Genomic DNA, 18483 nt, shown 5'->3' on the forward strand with positions numbered 1-18483 from the left:
GCTGGGGAGATAACTCAGTTGGTAGAGTGCTTGCCTTGCAAACACAAAGCCCTGGGTTCTATCCCCAGCACTGCAAAAAAAAAAAAGGAAAAGCTTCATAAAGTCTTTACTTCATTGATACTTTCTGTAAAACTCTGTAGTTTATTTCAGCTAATTGTTATTAGGCTGTAAAAATCTTCAAATTTCTGAAACAGAACAATATGCCTGAAAATAGAGATGGGCGAAAATATTCAGTAACAAATGCTAGGGATCTTTAATATTCAAAGGTATTAATTTTTTTATAATTTAAAGATATTAGCCAATGCATCATGAGTAGAGGAATGAATTTTCCAGTTAGCAATGGGTATAAATGCTTTATAATCACTACTAATAGATGGGGGGCAGGGGGGTGGGGAGGCCGAAACTAATGATTTAACATTAAAACTTAAACCTGAATGTGGAAAGGAGACTAGCAGGAATGGTCAATGATGACAGCTCAGAATAATGAAAGGATCAGGAAGGAACAGATACCTTTCTTACGAAGAAAGACAAAGACAAATAGAGACAGAATAGTTTTTCAGTGGAGAGATTTATTGAGGATCCACCAACATCAATAGACAAAGGAAGGTATGCACAAAGAGAACATAACCAAGTTAGTTGTATTATATAACATATTTTCATTGTTTCTTCCTGAAGAGTGATTCTGAACTTTTTGGGAATCATAGATGCCTTTGAGAATCTGATTCAAGTTATGTAGGTCCTACCCCCAGGGGGGAGATTGGGGAGGTCACATTCATACAATTTTATATGTGTTTTAATTATTTATGTTTTGTGAAGCCAAGCTATTGACACAACTTTAAGAATATCATAGGAAGAAAATAAAGCACAGTTTTGAGATATGTCCATCTTAAGATGACATAATGATTTAAAAGTATTTTTAAAAATGAGACAATGATTCATTGCAGAACTGAGATTGTATAAGGTTAGAAAAGTTAACTTCGGAAATTCCTTGCTAGATTTGAGTCATCTAAAACTGTAGAGAATCATCTTAGAATGCAACAGCCTCTATCATATTACCTGTTAGAGTACTGAACTATTCTGGATATAAAGTTTCAAATAAAACAGCTGATAAGAAAGAATAAGATGGTGGACAAAAGAGAAATGAAATTTCTCATACCTCAGTGATTGGGTATCAAGCAGCAGGATTACTGATTGTCTGCAAGGTCATTGCTATATTTGGCTTCCCTAATCTGTGAGGTCCTGGAAACCTTCAGAGACACTGTACATTCATAGGGTAGAAACTACTGCTTCAAATCTATTTGGTGGACTCATAAACAATATGAAAAAACAAGGAAACAAACCACCCCAAATAACCCAGAATGTCTCAACAGCAGACACTGTTGACACCACAGTGGAGAAAATATAAGAGAAGGAATTTAGAAAATTCATTGTCAAACTGAACTGAGTTCAAAATATCATGAAAGGAATGAAATCAGAAAAAACAGGAAGTGAAAGATCACTTCATTAAAGGGACAGAGATACTGAAGAAGAGTCAATCAGAAGTACTCCAAATGAAGAAATCAATAAACCAAATTAAAAATCCAGTGGAAACATTCACCAATAGATTAGACCACTTGGAAGATAAGAGTATCAGGCCTGGAAGACAAAGTATGTAATTTTAAAAATAAAGTTGATTTTGGAGAAGAGATGTTAAGAGGCCTTTAACAGAATTATCAAGAAATATGGGATAACATTACCTTTAATCTAATATTCATAGGGATAGATAAAGGCTCTGAAGTACACATTAAAGGAATACACAATATTTTCAAGAAATATTATCAGAAAATTTTCCAAATCTTAAGAATGAAATAGAAAATATAGGAGACCTGCAGGACCCCAAATATACAAAATTACAACAGACCCACACCAAGCAAGATTCTTATGAAAATGCCTGATAAACAAAAAGATAGAATTTTGAAACCTGCTAGAAAAAGACAACTGGTTACATTTAGAGGGCAACCAATCCAGATCTCGGCCAATTTCTCAACCCAGACCCTCAAAACTAGGAGGTCAGAAAGAAAATAGATGCCAGTCAAGAATACTATACCCAGGGCTGGGGATATAGCTCAGTCAGTAGAGTGCTTGCCTTGCAAGCCCAAGGCCCTGAGTTCAAATCCCCAGCACCGCAAAAAAAAAAAGAATACTATACCCAGCAAAATTAAGCTTCAAAATTGAAGTTGAAATAACCACCTTCCATGATAAACAAAAGTTAAAAGAATTCATACCCATAAACACTGTAGTACAAAATACAGTCAAAAATATTTAATGAAGAAATGGAGATTAAAAATGAAAACGAGCAAAGGGAGAAATTAGAGGAATAGTCAAACAAAGGAAAATCTAATTCAACTTGAAAAACTAGAACTAACTCCAAATAACAGGAACCAAAATTCATCTCTCAATACTGTCAGTGGACTAAATCAATCAAAACCATCTCCTGGCAGATTGGATTAAGTAATAGGACCCAAGAATATGCTGTCTCTAAGAGACTCACATCATACACAAAGACAACCATACACTGAAGGTGACAGTATGAGGAAAAAAGCATATCACTCACATGGATCTCATAAACAAGCAGGGGTTTCTATTCTCATATCAGATAAAGTTGACTTCAAGCCAAAGTTAATTACAGGAGACAAAGAAGGACACTTCGTTCTGCTGGAGCAAATCATACAACAGAAATAACATCAAATATATGTATGCCCCAAACAGTGCAGCATGTACGTATGTCAAACAAACCTTTCTCAATATCATGAATCAGACCACAACACAATTATACTAGGTGACTTTAACATGCCTCTCATCACTGGATAGATCTTCTAAACAAAAACTGAAAACTATAGGACTAAAACAAAACAATAATTTCTACTTAACAAATATATATAGAATATTTCATCAGTCAATAATGGAATACACTTTCTTCTCAGCAGCAAATGGAACATTTTCTAGAATAGACCATATTATAGGCCATTAAGCAACTCTTAGCAAATACAAATATAGATACATAGATAGATAAATACCTTGTCTTCTATAAGATCATGATGACATGAAATTAGAATCTATGATAAGATAAATAAAAAAAGAAACTACTCTAACACCTGGAGACCAAATAACTCTACTGAATGACAAATGGATAGCTGAAAAAAATCAGATATTGAATAAAAAAAATACATAGAAGCAAATTAGAATAGAGATACAACATGTCAAAATCTCTGGAACACTGTGAACATGGTTCTAACACGAAAGTTCATGGCATTGAGCTCATTAAAAGAATAGAAACACATCAAATAAATAATCTAATATTACATCTCAAGGCCCTAGAAAAAGAAGAACACCCAAATCAGTAGAAGATAGGAAGTAAGAAAATCAGAGCCAAAATCAATGAAATTCAAATAAAAAGATTATTTCAAAAAAATCAACAAAACAAAAAGTTGGTTCTTTGAAAAAATAACCTTGATATACCCTATGACAAGCTAAGCAAAAGAAAGGAAGAAAAACCTCAAATTGTTCAAAATCCAAGATACAAAAGGAAATATCACCACAGACGCTATCAAAGTAGAGGATAATCAGAAACTGTTTTGAAAATGTATACTCCAATAAGCTAGAAAATCGTGAAGACATCAACAAATTCCTGGAAATATACCACTAGCTCTAATTGAACCAGGAGGATATTGAAAATATAAACAGACCAATTTCACATAAGGAAATTGAAACAGACAACAGAAGCCTACTAGCAGAGAAAAGACCAGGACCGGACTGATTCTCAGCAGAGTTCTACCAGACATTCAAAGAAGAAACTAACACAAATCCTCCTAAAATTATTCTATGAAATAAAAATGACAGAAGTTCTTCCATACACATTCTATGAAGCTATATTACCCTGAAACCAAAATCAGACAAAGGCATATCAAGGAAAGAAAACTTCAGACCAATATGCCTGATGAAAATAGATGTAAAAATCATAATAAAATACTGGCAAATTACATAGAAAGACATATTAAAAAGATAGTGCACCAGGATTAAGTGGGTTTTATCCCAGGGATGCAAGGTTGGTTCAACATCCGGAAATCAATAAATGTCATTCACCATATCAACAGACTAAAAGTTAAGAATCACATGATTATTTCAATAGATGCACAAAAAGCATTTGATAAAATACAGCATCCCTTCATGCTCAAAACACTAGAGAAAATTGGGGTAGTGGGAACATTCCTTAACATTGTAAAGGCCATCTACGCTAAGCCCATGGCCAATATCATTCTAAATGGTGAAAAATTGAAAGCATTCCCCCTAAAAACTGGAACAAGACAGGGATGCCCTCTTTCACCACTTCTATTCAATATCATTCTTGAGACTCTAGCCTGAGCAATTAGACAAACCAAAGAAATTAAAGGGATATGAATTGGAAAAGAGGAATTCAAACTATCCACTCATACTTCAGATAGAGCACTAATTTCCAGAATCTATAAAGAACTCAAAAAACTCTACACCAAGAATACAAATAATCCAATCAACAAATGGACTAAGGAACAGACACTTCACAGAAGAAGATGTACAAGCAATCAACAGATATATGAAAAAATGTCCAACATCTCTAGTAATAAGAGAAATGCAAATCAAAACTACCCTAAGATTCTATCTCACCCCAATTAGAATGGCGATTATTAAGAACGAACACAAGCAACAATAGGTGTTGGCGAGGATGTGGGGAAAAAGGTGCACTTATACATTGCTGGTGGGGTTGCAAATTAGTGCAGCCACTCTGGAAAGCAGTATGGAGATTCCTCAGAAAGCTTGGAATGGAACCACCATTTGACCCAGCTATCCCACTCCTTGGCCTATACCCAAAGGACTTAAAATCAGCATACTACAGAGATACAGCCACATCAATGTTCATAGCTGCTCAATTCACTATAGCCAATTGTGGAACCAACCTAGATGCCCTTCAGTTGATGAATGGATAAAGAAACTGTGGCATATATATACAATGGAATATTACTCCACCATGAAGAATGATAAAAATTATGGCATTTGCAGGCAAATGGATGAAATTATAGGATATCATGCTAAGTGAGATAAGCCAATCTCAAAAAACTAAAGGACGAATGATCTCTCTGATAAGCGGATGAGGACATATAAGGGGGGTAGAAGGGGTCAGCGTTAGGTTTAGGGTTAGGTTTAAGGTTAGGGATAAGGAGGGTGGTAAGAATGGAGGAAGGAAGGACTGTATAGAGGGAAAAGAGGGGTGGGAGGAGAGCGGGAGGGGAAAAAATAACAAACAAGATTGCCCTATGTAAATTTATAAATTTTAATTAAAATAAATAAATAATTTTTTTTAAAAAGTGCACCATGATCAAGTCAATTTCATCCCAGGATGCAAGGTTGGTTCAACATATGGAAATCAATAAATGTAATGCATCACATGAAAGAACTTAAAGAATCACATGATTATCTCAATAGATGCAGGAAAAGAATTTGACAAAATATGGCAACCATTCATGTTAAAAACACCAGAAAAACTAGGAGTAGCAGAAATATAACTCAACATTGTAAAAGCTATATATGCTAAACCCAAGGCCTACATCATTCTGAAGGGAGAAAAACTGAAAACATTCCCTCTAAATACAAGAACAAGACAGGGATGCCAACTTTCACACTTCTATTCAATATAGTACTTGAAACTAGCCAGAGCAACTAGGCAAAAGAAAGAAATAAAGGGTTACAAATAGGAAAAAAAGAGATCAAACTATCCCTATTTGCTCATGACTTTATTCTATATTTAGAAGACCCTCCAAAATTCTAGAACTCATAAATGAATTCAGCAAAGTAACAGGATATAACGTTAACACCCATAAATTAATTGTGTTTCTATACACCAATGATGAATCCACTGAAAGAGAAATTAGTAAAACTATCCCATTCACATAGCCTCAAAAAATAAAAAATAAAAATACTTGAGCATCAGTCTAACAAAAGAGGTGAAAGATCTCTACAACAAAAACTACAGAGCAGTAGAGAAATTGAAGACCTTAGAAGTTGGAAAGGTCTCTCATGTTCTTGGATAGGCAGAATTAATACTGTCAAAATGGTCATACTACCAAAAGCACTATACAGATTCAGTGCAGTTCCCATAAAATATCAATGATTATCTCCAAAGAAATAGGAAAAGCAGTCATGAAATTCATTTGGAAACATAATAAGCCCAGAAGAGCCGAAGAAGTCCTTATGGAGAAAAACTTAGCAGTTATCATCACAATACCAGATCTTAAGTTGTGCTACAAAGCTATAGTAACAAAAACAGCATGGTATTGGCACAAAAAAAGACATGAAGACAAATGGAACAAAATAGAAGGCACAGAGACAAACCCACAAAAATGTAGTTACCTCAAACTAGACAAAGATACCAAAAACTTTCATTGGAGAAAACATAGAATCTTCAAAAAAATGGTGCTGGGAAAACTAAATCCATATGTAGCAGAATACAATTGAACCCCTGGATCTCTCACCTTGCAGTGTTTTGTGGGTCAAGGAACTCGGCACTACGTAAAAGACACTGTGCCTACTAGAAGAAAACGGAGGACCAACTTTCCATCATGTTGACCTAAGAACCAATTTCCTCGATAAGATACCTACAGTACAAGAAGTAAAAGCAAAAATCAATAAATGGGATGGTATCAAATTAAAAAGCTTCACAGCAAAGGAAACAGTCATGAACGTGAACAGAGAGCCTACAGAATGGGAGAAAATCTTTGCCACCTGCACCTCAGAGCATTAATCTCCAGGATCTATAAAGAACTCAAACTTAACACAAAAGTAAATAAATAACCCAATCAATAAATGGGCAAATTAACCAAATAGACCCTTCTCAGAAAAAATACAAAAGATCAACAAATATATGAAAAAATATTCATCATCTCTAGCAATTAAAGAAATGCAAATTAAAATTACACTGATTTCATCTCCTGTCAGAATAGCAATAATCAAGGATAAAAGTAACAATAAATGTTGGTGCAGATGTGGGGGAAAAAGTACACTCATACATGCTGGAAGGACTGCAAATTGATGCAAACACTCTGGAAAGCAGTATGGAGAGTCCTCAAAAAAACATAGAATGGAACTACCATTTGACCCTGTTATCTCACTCCTCAGTATATATCCAAAGGAATTCAAATCAGCATACTACAGTGATGCAGCCACATCAATGTTTATAGCAGCTCAATTCACAATAGCTAAGCTGTGAATCTAACCTCGGTGCTCTTCAACAGATAAATGGTTAAAGAAAATGTGTAAATATACCCAACTGAGTATTACTCAGGCATAAAGTAGAAAGACTTTATGACTTTTGTCAGTAAATGGATGGAACTAGAGGCTATCATACTAAGTGAAATAAGCCAGTACCAAAAAAACAAAGGTCAAATGTTCTTGCTGTCCTGTGGAAGATAACCCACAATGAGGGGGAGGGAGGAAGAATTCAGTAGATTAGACGAAGGGTACATCCATAAGAATGGGGTCTTAACTAGAATAAGATATAATCCATCCTTGTATAATTTTATCAAAATTAATTCTCTCATGTATATCTAAAAGGAACCAATAAAAAATGAGTTATAAAATAATTGAGTTATAAACCTTAAGTGTATATAATAAAATGTACTTTAATAAAAAAGAAAATACCACTAGTTACATCTGGAGGTGTAACTCAGTGGTAGATTACCCATGGGTTTAATTCCCAATACTAGGAAAAAAAATACAGAAAGAAAACATAATAACCCTGGTCAAATAAGTTTTTCTCATTCAATGAACATGAACAAAGTCTCTAAGATAGATAGTGGTTGTTGAATGTTAACTGTTATTTTTCAGCATTCTCATTATTTGATTTATTTCAGACCATGTACATCTGAAGCAGTCTTACTCTCAAGATGATTGTTTTTTAGTATATATAAAATTATAAGTGTTTTTATTAAAATTAAATCTTAGCCCTATTTACAAATAACTATAGAAAGTTCTTTAGTTTTCTTTATTACTATTACTTATACCCATAATGTTCTATTAGGTTGTTTAACCTTGCTAGTGGACAAAAATTTTCATGAACAGTCTAAAACATTTATATAACATGAAATTTACCATTTTAATCATTTTATATGTATGCTTCAAAGACATTATGTATATTCAATAAAAAATTTTAATTTTTAAATGATGTTCACTTTTCAAGAGCAGGACTTCATTTATGTTGTGTTTATATTACAATTTAGTATGTTTGTGCATAAAAATCAGCATTCTAATTTATAGCCCAACTGCAACTATAGAAAGTACTGAAGAACTTGTTTAGTATTCAAGATGCATAAAAGTCAGTTACAGAAATTTGCTAGCTTGCTTTTTCTATTCAATATTTATTATAAGCTCACAATTTATAATGTGGTGTATTGTTTTTATTATTTATTTCTGCTATATTGTTTACTTATAAAGTTAACATTGTTTAGGTTATTTTCAATAAACTTAAAATTTTTCCGTATTTTTAAATCTAATTTTTCTAACAGTCTGTCTTCTAGAATTATCTTAAACAGAACTTGAATTTTACACCAGAATGTGAATGTAGAATTGCTTTTTAAATGCTTCCTTTCTTTGAACTTTATTATAAATAACTCTTTAAAAGATAAAACATTTTCCACTCCCAACCCTACCTTATAATTTTTTTTCTAATAGTTGTTTTCACAGATGAAATAATTATCTAGTTATAAGCTATTATTTCCTACTTAAGTAAACTGACACATTAGAAGTTTGTGAAGGGACTTGTCCAGGGTCATACCACTCTGGACAAAGACCCCAATATTTTCAGCTTTCAAGTCAATGCTGTTTTCTCATACCCTCCTGCACTACCTTTTAACAACTTCTCTCTATCCCTCACTGCTACTACCCTAATTCAGATTCCCACCCCCCATTATTGGACTGCTGCTTTCGATCTTTCTTCTAGTCATGTTCTGATGTAATGCCTTCTCTCCCCTATAACCTAAGTAAAAATTTCAAAGAAAACCCTGACCATATTGCTCTTCAGTGGCTTCTCAGAAATAAATTCTTCATTGTGTTATATTAAGCTTCTCAGGTTTGTGTCCGTGTCCTCTATTCTGTACCATTGATCTACCTTTCTATTTTGGTACCAATACCATGCCGTTTTTGTTACTATTGCTTTGTAGTAGAGTTGAAGATCTGGTATTGCAATACCCCCTGTTTCACTCTTCCTGCTAAGGATTGCTTTAGCTATTCTGGGTTTCTTATTCTTCCAGATGAATTTCATTATTGCTTGCTCTATTTCTGTAAGGTACGTCATTGGGATTTTAATTGGAATTGCATTGAATTTGTATAGCACTTTAGGTAGTATGGCCATTTTGACAATATTAATTCTGCCTATCCAAGAACATGGAAGATCTTTCCATCTTCTAAGGTGTTCTTTAATCTCTTTCTTTAGTGTTCTGTAGTTCTCATTGTAGAGGTCTTTCACCTCTTTTGTTAAATACAATTTTCTCATACTAGACAAAGGTGCCAAAAATATGCAATGGAAAAAAGATAGCCTCTTCAACAAATGGTGCTGGGAGAATTGGAAATCCATATGCAACAGAATGAAACTAAACCCATATCTCTCACCATGCACGAAACTAAACTCAAAATGGATTAAGGACCTCGGAATCAGACCAGAGACCCTGCAGATTATAGAAGAAAAAGTAGGTCCAAATCTTCACCTTGTTGGTCTAGGATCAGACTTCCTTAACAGGACTCCCATAGCACAAGAAATAAAAGCTAGATTCAACCACTGGGATAGATTCAAACTAAAAAGCTTTCTCTCAGCAAAGGAAACTATCAGCAATGCGAAGAAAGAGCCTACAGAGTGGGAGAATATCTTTGCCATTCATACTTCAGATAGAGCGCTAATCTCCAGAATCTATAAAGAACTCAAAAAACTCTACTCCAAGAATTCAAATAATCCAGTCGACAAATGGGCTAAGGAAATGAATAGACACTTCACAGAAGATCTACAAGCAATCAACAAACATATGGAAAAATGTTCAACATCTCTAGTAATAAGAGAAATGCAAATCAAAACCACTCTAAGATTCCATCTCACCCCAATTAGAATGGCGATTATCAAGAATACGAGCAACAACAGGTGTTGGCGAGGATGTGGGGAGAAAGGTACACTCATACATTGCTGGTGGGACTGCAAATTAGTGCAGCCACTCTGGAAAGCAGTGTGGAGATTCCTTAGAAAACTCGGAATGGACCCTCCATTTGACCCAGCTATCCCACTCCTTGGCCTATACCCAAAGGACTTAAAATCAGTATACTACAGAGATACAGCCACATCAATGTTCATAGCTGCTCAATTCACAATAGCCAGACTGTGGAACCAACCTAGATGCCCTTCAATTGATGAGTGGATAAAGAAACTGTGGTATATATATACAATGGAATATTACTCAGCCATAAAGAATGATAAAATTATGGCATTTGCAGGCAAATGGATGAAATTGGAGAATATCATGCTAAGTGAGATAAGCCAATCTCAAAAAGCCAAAGGACAAATGATATCGCTAATAAGTGGAGGATGACACATAATGGGGGGGAGGGAAGGGTTAGTGTTAGGGCTGGAGTTAGGGTTAGGGAGGGGGGAAGTATGGAGGAAGGAGGTACTGTATAGAGGGTAAAGAGGGGTGGGAGGGGTGGGGGGAAGGGAAAAAATAACAGAATGAATCAAACAACATTACTCTATGTAAATTTATGATTACACAAATGGTATGCCTTTGCGCCATGTTCAAACAGAGAAACAACATGTATCCCATTTGTTTACAATAAAAAATAAATTAAAAAAAAAAAGCTTCTCAGGGTCTAGCACCTAATTGTTTTCAAATTTTATATCACCTCTTCTTATATACTGTGCTTCAGCCATTACCAGACTACTTAAAATTCTCAGAATACACTGTGCTCTTCCAATCAGATTCAGTGACTAGTGTGTTAAGACAAGAACAGATACCAGTTGTAAGCTTAGTTTTCCAAAGATGCCAAACTAGACAAGAATTATTATTAAGAAGAGTGATTAAAGAAAGAAAGATAAAAGGAATATTGGTGAACACATTTATATGATCATAATCATACAGTTTCCTAGCTGAAAAAAAATTAAGAGACCGTGTAATTTGGCTCTTTAATTTTAGTCAATAAACTAATCTCAATGAAGACTATATATATTTGGCTTAACTTAGTATTTGTTTCAAGACTAAGCCCATTCCTAAAACTCAAATGACTCATAAGTTGCTGCTCTCGTCATATCATCTGGTTCCACAAAAATAATTTTTAAAACACATACTATAATTGTTGAAGTGTTAATATGACTTATGTAAATAAGTCCATTCTTTTCTATATCTCAGACATGTAGAATGGTATTTCTCTGTCTCAATCCCACTAACATAGAAAATAATTTAAAAAAATAAAATAAACAACTAAGCTTTTATAGAATTAATGGCCAACTGTAGATGAAACCAGAAGTCAAAACCTAAGATGGATTATGGGAATTTTCCTAAGAGGAAGTTTTCAGGCCTGGCTCTCCTGCTTGGGATTAATGGCTCAGCTATTCAAAATGTCCAAAAAATATTCACTCTTTTTCATTATACTGACTGAAAGTTCCCAATTAAAGATGCTTAGAATGTCATTGAATTATCATCATTCATACTTCAGGGTGATCACCTAGCTGGTATTTTCTGTATTTAAGGCTTAGAGAGTTTGAGGAAAAAATAATAATTGTAGGTGACCATATTAGAGGACTACTGACCCAAAAGAGATAAAGCTTAAGAAAATGGGAGCATACAAAATACATAATTGTGCCTATGGTGAAGCTTATGAAAACTGGATGTGGGGAACAAATTTTTATTGTCTGAAATTCCAGATACTGTATCCTGGGTCTGTATCTCTGAACTTTTCTGACATAGTCTCTGTCCTAGGGGTAGATACATTATATTGTAGGCAGAGAAACTCTGAATCGAATAAATAGTGAAATCATTACTGAACTATGCTATGACAGTATTGAAGGGGCAAAGAGTGTCTATCATCCATCTTTAGATACAATGTTCAGGAAAAATCTCCTTAAGGAAGTGATATTTTTGCAAAAACTGATCATATTAATGTATTTTCACAGCATTGTAAACCAGTTGATAGACAAAAAGCTATCATCGTAGTAAAATTTTTTCCGAATTGCTAACATTTAGTTTCTGAGGAAACTTGAAATATTAGCCTGCTGGTAAGTTATTGATTACCTATACCAGAACTCTTATTTTCCAAACTGTTTCTAAACTTAAATATTAAGACTGTTTCTATCAGTATAAAATGTTTTATTGAAATTCACTTGATTTGCTGGGCACAGTGGCAGAAGGCTGAGATAGGAAGATCAAAAGTTCAAAACCAGCCTCAGCAAAAGCGAGGCGCTAAGCAACTCAGTGAGACCATGTCTCTAAATAAAATACAGAATAGGGCTGGGATGTGGCTCAGTGGTCAATCTCCCCTGAGTTCAATCCCTTGAACCCCACCCCTTGCCCCCCAAAAGTATTCACTTCATTAAATTTCTTAAAAGAAACTAAAATTTACTTTGCATGTTTTCCCTAGGAACTCAATAAAGATCTTTATTGTCACCATTTACACCTCCAGAACAAAGATTTGAAAGCACAAATTAGACATATGATAGATCTAGCTGGCCTTCAAGAACAGCAGCACAGGCAGACTGAAGCGTAAGTATATGGATTCATGTATTCTTCAACTTTTACTGTTGTATACCTAAGGAACCCAAAGCACAGAAGTTCAGTTTTCAACTGCCAGGAAGTTGAGTTTTATCTAGTATAAGGTAAGTTATTTTTTAAGTGTCTGCCAACATCAGAAAATAAACAGTAAGAAAACGCTGAGAGAATATAAAAGATGTGATTCTTTTCCTAGTCACTAATTTTTATAATGCCTTATATTTTTTCAAAGCATTTTTGTTTGAAATTTATTTTTACTTAATAGATGCAAGGTAATAAAAATTCTGAAAATACTTAACTACTAAAGCAATTGCTATTAGCACCAATTGAATTTTTAAGTAGACAGTTATTTCAGAATGCTTTTTTTGCTATTAAAAGTTGTAAAATATCAGGTGTCCCAATTTGTATGTGATGCTTTTTTATGCTCTACTAGCTCAGTAGTAACTTCTTAGTCATTTAATTTATGAGATATAATACTAAAAAAAGTATGACTTTTTTTTTTTTTTTTTTTTTTGCACATTAGATAAGCCAGTCAGTTCCTTAGGCAGCACTTTGGTGCTCTGTAGAAATGAGAAATTTATTTTCTACTATTCTAAAAATCGACCTGTATTCAACTAGTGTTCTTGAATAACTGGTGATTAATTATCTATAATTTTGATTTAGAGGAAGTCATATTAGTATGGCTACTTTTTTTTAATTGTACTTGTTTTTTTTAGTTGTCAATGGATCTTTTATTTTATTTATATGTGGTGCTGAGTATTGAACCCAGGGCCTCACACATACCAGGAAAGTGCTGTACCACTGAGCCACAACTCCAGCCTAGTATGACTCCTTTTTAAAAGAAAAAAGAAAAAAATGAAAGAAAAACTTCTGGGAGAATTCCTCTATTACAGGAAGCTGAAACTAATCTCCCCATACTTTATCTGTACCTAGAGCAGACATAAAATATTCCTTTGCTAGCACTCAAACCACCTACAAGAGTTGCCATCATCAAAGAGACATTAATTTAACCATATTATATTTGCTATGCCAAACACATGGATTGGTATTTTTAAGATTTACTTTAAAATTGGGGAAAAATAATTCTAACCAACTCATTAATTTAGAGAATTGGTGATCCAGAGATTCATAGACAATTTGGCACAATAGAAAGAATAAGAGTTATGGAATCAGTCTTGACTCTTGCTTTTATTAGCAATATAGTTTTGCAGAAATTATGTAACTTTACAAAGCTAAGCTTACTTAGATTATAATACAAACATAATACCATGCCTGTCACGGGTCCCTAAGACCACTTCCGAGTCAGTGATTTACTAGGACTCAATACTTACTCCCCATATAGTTGTTCTCAAAGCTATGAGTTACAGCAAAACATACAGAGTAAAATGAGCACAAAGAAAAATTGTATGGGTTCCTCTGTTTTTCTCTCACTCCCCACATCCCCTAACCCCATTATATAATATTCTCCAATTATCAGGGAAAGCATTCAACCTTTGGTTTTTTGGAATTGGCTTATTTCACTTAGCATGATATTCTCCAATTCCATCTTTTTATTTGCAGATGCCATAATATTATTATTCTTTATAGCTGAATAATATTCCATTGTGTATACCACAGTGTATATACACAGGGCATCTAGGTTGGTTCTGTAGAAGGAAATGAGGGGGGGTTATGAAAAGTGGTGGAATGAGACAGACATTATGTACATGAGACCTTATGTACATGTATGATTGCACGTATGGTATGAATCTACATTGTATACAACTATGGAAATGAAATGATGTACCCCATTTGTGTACAATTAATGAAAATGTAGTCTGTAAAAAATTTAAAAATAAACAAAAGTTTAAAAAATTTTAAAAAGTGTGTGGGGCTACCTTTTGAGAAGACTGACCAGGCACAAGGTTTTAAGAATCTTAAAATCTTAATCCAAGTAGAGTGACAGGATGTGCTTAATTCCTCCAGCAAAAAGTTGTGACAACATATGTGTGAAATGTTGTCTACTTTGGATGCTCTTTAGAGATTCCATGCCTTGGATTTTTATTGGGAGCTAATCTCGTAGGCTTCCTGTTTCTATTATATACCAAAATTTGCTTTTTCAAAAGGAAGGCATACATTAAGTATAAAGCTAGTAAGCCACTCACCATAGCAGTTCTAGAAATGATGAGGAAATCCAGGAGGCCAGCCAAAGGTCAATGTTGGAAGCAACCCTTTCGTAGAAATCTCAGGCCTACTATGTTAACTGCTTAGTACAGTTCCAAGAACTGTAAGGATATATAGGTATACCCTGCTGTACCCCCCCTTCATTTCCTAGGTTCTCAGTCTCTCTGGTACTTGTCGTTTGAGCATTGTTCATTTCACATCTCATTCACATATTATGCAGTTAGACCTGTAGTGGTTATGTCTATACAGAATATGTACATATGAAAAATTTTGGTTTTGGGGTCGGAGTATCATGGAACCAATTATCCATGGATACAAAAGAACTATACCTGATTTGGTATTTGTATTTGGTATAGTTTGGTATACTCAATAATTGTTTTATTTACTTTTTGTTTAATAATTTTCCCCTATACAGCTGTCTCTCAATATTATCAAGAGACTAGTTCCAGAATCCCTTGTGATAACCAAGATCCTCCCATGCTTAATTTCCTCATATAAGTGCATATAAAATGGCAAAGTATTTTATATAACCCACATGTCCTCCCATATACTTTAAATCATCTCTAGATTACTTACATTACCTCCTAATGTTGCTAGCAAATGCTATATAAATAGTTGTCATATTGCATTGTATAAGAAATAATGATAAGGGAAAATACAGTCTGTGCCTGCCCAATATAGAAGCAGCCCTTGAAGGTCTAACTTCATAATACTTGAATGAGATATAAAATGAACAATGGTCAAACAAGTACTGGAGAGAGGATCTGTGAAACAATGGGAGGCTACACCAGGATATACCATGCATCCTTTCATTTAAATGTATTCAGCATAGTGCTTGGTATGGAGCAGATTCAAGTTTTACTTTTTTGGAACTCTCTGGAATATTTGTTGTTTGTTTTGTTTTGAATCAGAGCCAAGACACCAGTGCCTTGAACATTCCTCATACCTAACAACCTTTTCCAGAACTCTTCTCCTTAAAACCCCTCTGAATCCCATTCCAAAAGCCATTGCTTTCAGTCATTTCATTTAACATAAGGGAGAGTTCCATCTGTTCTTTTGTTTTATGTGTGGGTATATTAATGATACACACCTAAAATACAAGTCTCATTATTTGATGTAGTTTTGTTATTTTTTTCATTTCAATCCCATGATAATTAGTATAAACAATAATACCTATGTTTTTTAAATTACATTATGTTTTATAAAACGTTTTCATATATAATATATATTTTCATTTAGTCCTTAGAACAATCTATAATAAGTAGTGACTGTCTGGTTGTCCTCCACTTCATAGAGGAGAAACTTCAGTTCGTGCTTTCTCCAAGGTTATACAGAGTGTATGAAAACTGAGAATAGAACCTAGTTCTCATAATTCCCATCCAAGACTCTTTCTACTCTATAAATGATGTATTAAGCATATATTGAGTTATTTGATCAAAATGACATTGTAAAAGAAATAGGAAATCATCTTAATGATATACTAATACTTTTGTTATTATATAAAAAAACTGTAATGTTATTTAAACTTAATATTTTATCTCTCCTTTCTTGTCAAATCTTTTATACATAGAGTATTGAATGCTTTACTTCCAGTCTTAAGAAAACAGTATTGCAGATTGAAAGAAGCTGGCCTATCAAATGCTGCACTTGAATCTGACTTCACAGAAATTCAGCATTTAGTAGAAAGGAAAAAAGTAGTGGTTTGGGCTGATCAAACTAATGAACATTCAAACCAAAATGATCTAGGGATTTCTGTTTTTATGACCTTTCCACAACTTGGACCAATTCAGTCTATTCCTTGTTGTAAGTATGCATTTTGTTTTAATAAGTAAATTAGCATTATTTCTTTAAAATTAAGAAATGAAGATTATAATTAATAATACTATGTTTATAATATGTGATAATCTGTGTTCTTTAGATCAACAATGTAGAATTTACTTTTTTTCTATGAGCATATCAATATCTCTCTCAAAAGTGTGTATGGAACATATTAATTGAAAAACTAACATATAATTTTAGTTAAAAAATAATTGATACAGCATAGATTATAGCATAAGTAGAATGTCCTTTTCTACTCTTCCCAGAGCCCCGATCTTATGCTGTTTGAGATAATTAATGTAAACAGTTAGGTTATGGTCTGCAACTTTTTTCCTTTTTTTTTATTATGAAATTTTTACTATACTTATATGAACAATCTACCTCATTTTTTTTCAAGTTTTGAGAATCCAGAGAATAAATGTACCATAATTTACTTAACCAATGTTCTATTGGTGAACAATACATCAGAGAATATACCTGTTTATTTCCATCTGTACATGTATAACATAGTCCTAGACAGTGACTTATTGAGTTAAAAGACAATTTTTTTTTTACAAAATACATCCTGTATCAAATTGCTCTCCAGAAATACTTTTCTGTACAGATTAAGCGTCCCTAATCTGAATACCTAAAAATCTAAAATGCTTCTGAATGTAAAACTTTTTGATCACTGATATGATACTCATAAAGTTTTGAATTTTGGGTCATTTTGTATCTTCATATTAGGGATGCTCACCCATTAAATTCTATGAAAATAAGCCGAAAATCTGAAGCAATTCTTGTCATTTTCTGTTTTATATACTTTGTTCATTTTGGATTTTTGTTTGTTTGTTTTTTGGCTTGTCAGTATGTAATAATTTTGCTCATTTGATACTACTTTTTAAAATTTAATGTAGTTCACCAGTGCTTTAAGTATACTGGATTTTTAACCTGTTCTCAAATCTTTCTGTATTATCCATTATAGAGAGTTCTCTGGGGATCTGATAAATGGAAACCTTTTGTCATCCATTCACAATGTTGCTAAGTTTTTCTGCCATCTTCTCTAGCTTTAGCAAAAAACTTCAAGGGCAAATTAGCTGCAATAGCAGAAATTACCCTCCTAAGTCTCCAACTTCCTGCTGATAGTTATGGTTCTTCAAAATCTTGTTAGCAACCCAGTGCCTTCAAATGTTCTTTTTATATTTGGACAGTTTTTAGTTGCCTTCAGAAGAAAGGTTGGTCTGAATTAGCTACATCTTTATTAACAGCTAAAGTTTCCTATATTATGTATTTACATCAAGGTGATAGGGAAGTTGGACACATTCTCTGAAACACACACACACACACACACACACACACACACACACACACACACACACACTAGATCTAACCTAGTTGAAAACTTTGGAAAGCAAAATTTAAGATTTTTTTTTTTTCAGATCCTTTTATATTTTGGGGACCTAATACTTTTTAATATATTCAAGATGTTGGAAAAGGAAATAGGGTTTTAACACCAAGAGAGAAACACTAACCACCTGCTATTTTAGAGCCATTATTCCTTATTTAAAAATCCATATTTCAGACTATACTTGTCAGCAATAACAAAAAAAAAGAACACTTATTTGACTCAATTCTATTTCATAATATTTTCAAAAGGAAAGACTATTGAAATCATGTTACATTTTATAAATATGTATTTTCTTTTAGGAACAGACGAAGG

General features: G+C 33.6%; 1 protein-coding gene across 2 annotated transcripts in view; it reads left to right on the forward strand.

Annotated features, from left to right (window-relative positions):
- Positions 1-18483, forward strand: part of KIF18A (kinesin family member 18A) — a 75957-nt gene that overhangs the window by 29311 nt on the left and 28163 nt on the right. For both annotated transcript variants that reach the window (XR_013757865.1, XM_079105155.1), the window contains exons 12-13: positions 12676-12797; positions 16537-16769. Coding sequence is in view for 1 of the 2 variants with exons in the window: in XM_079105155.1 (XP_078961281.1) it covers positions 12676-12797; positions 16537-16769 (355 nt within the window). In the remaining variant the exon portion in view is untranslated. The remainder of the gene's footprint in view (positions 1-12675; positions 12798-16536; positions 16770-18483) is intronic.

The sequence above is a fragment of the Sciurus vulgaris genome (genome assembly GCF_902686455.1).
Source record: "Sciurus vulgaris genome assembly, chromosome: 11".
NCBI lineage: Eukaryota > Metazoa > Chordata > Mammalia > Rodentia > Sciuridae > Sciurus > Sciurus vulgaris.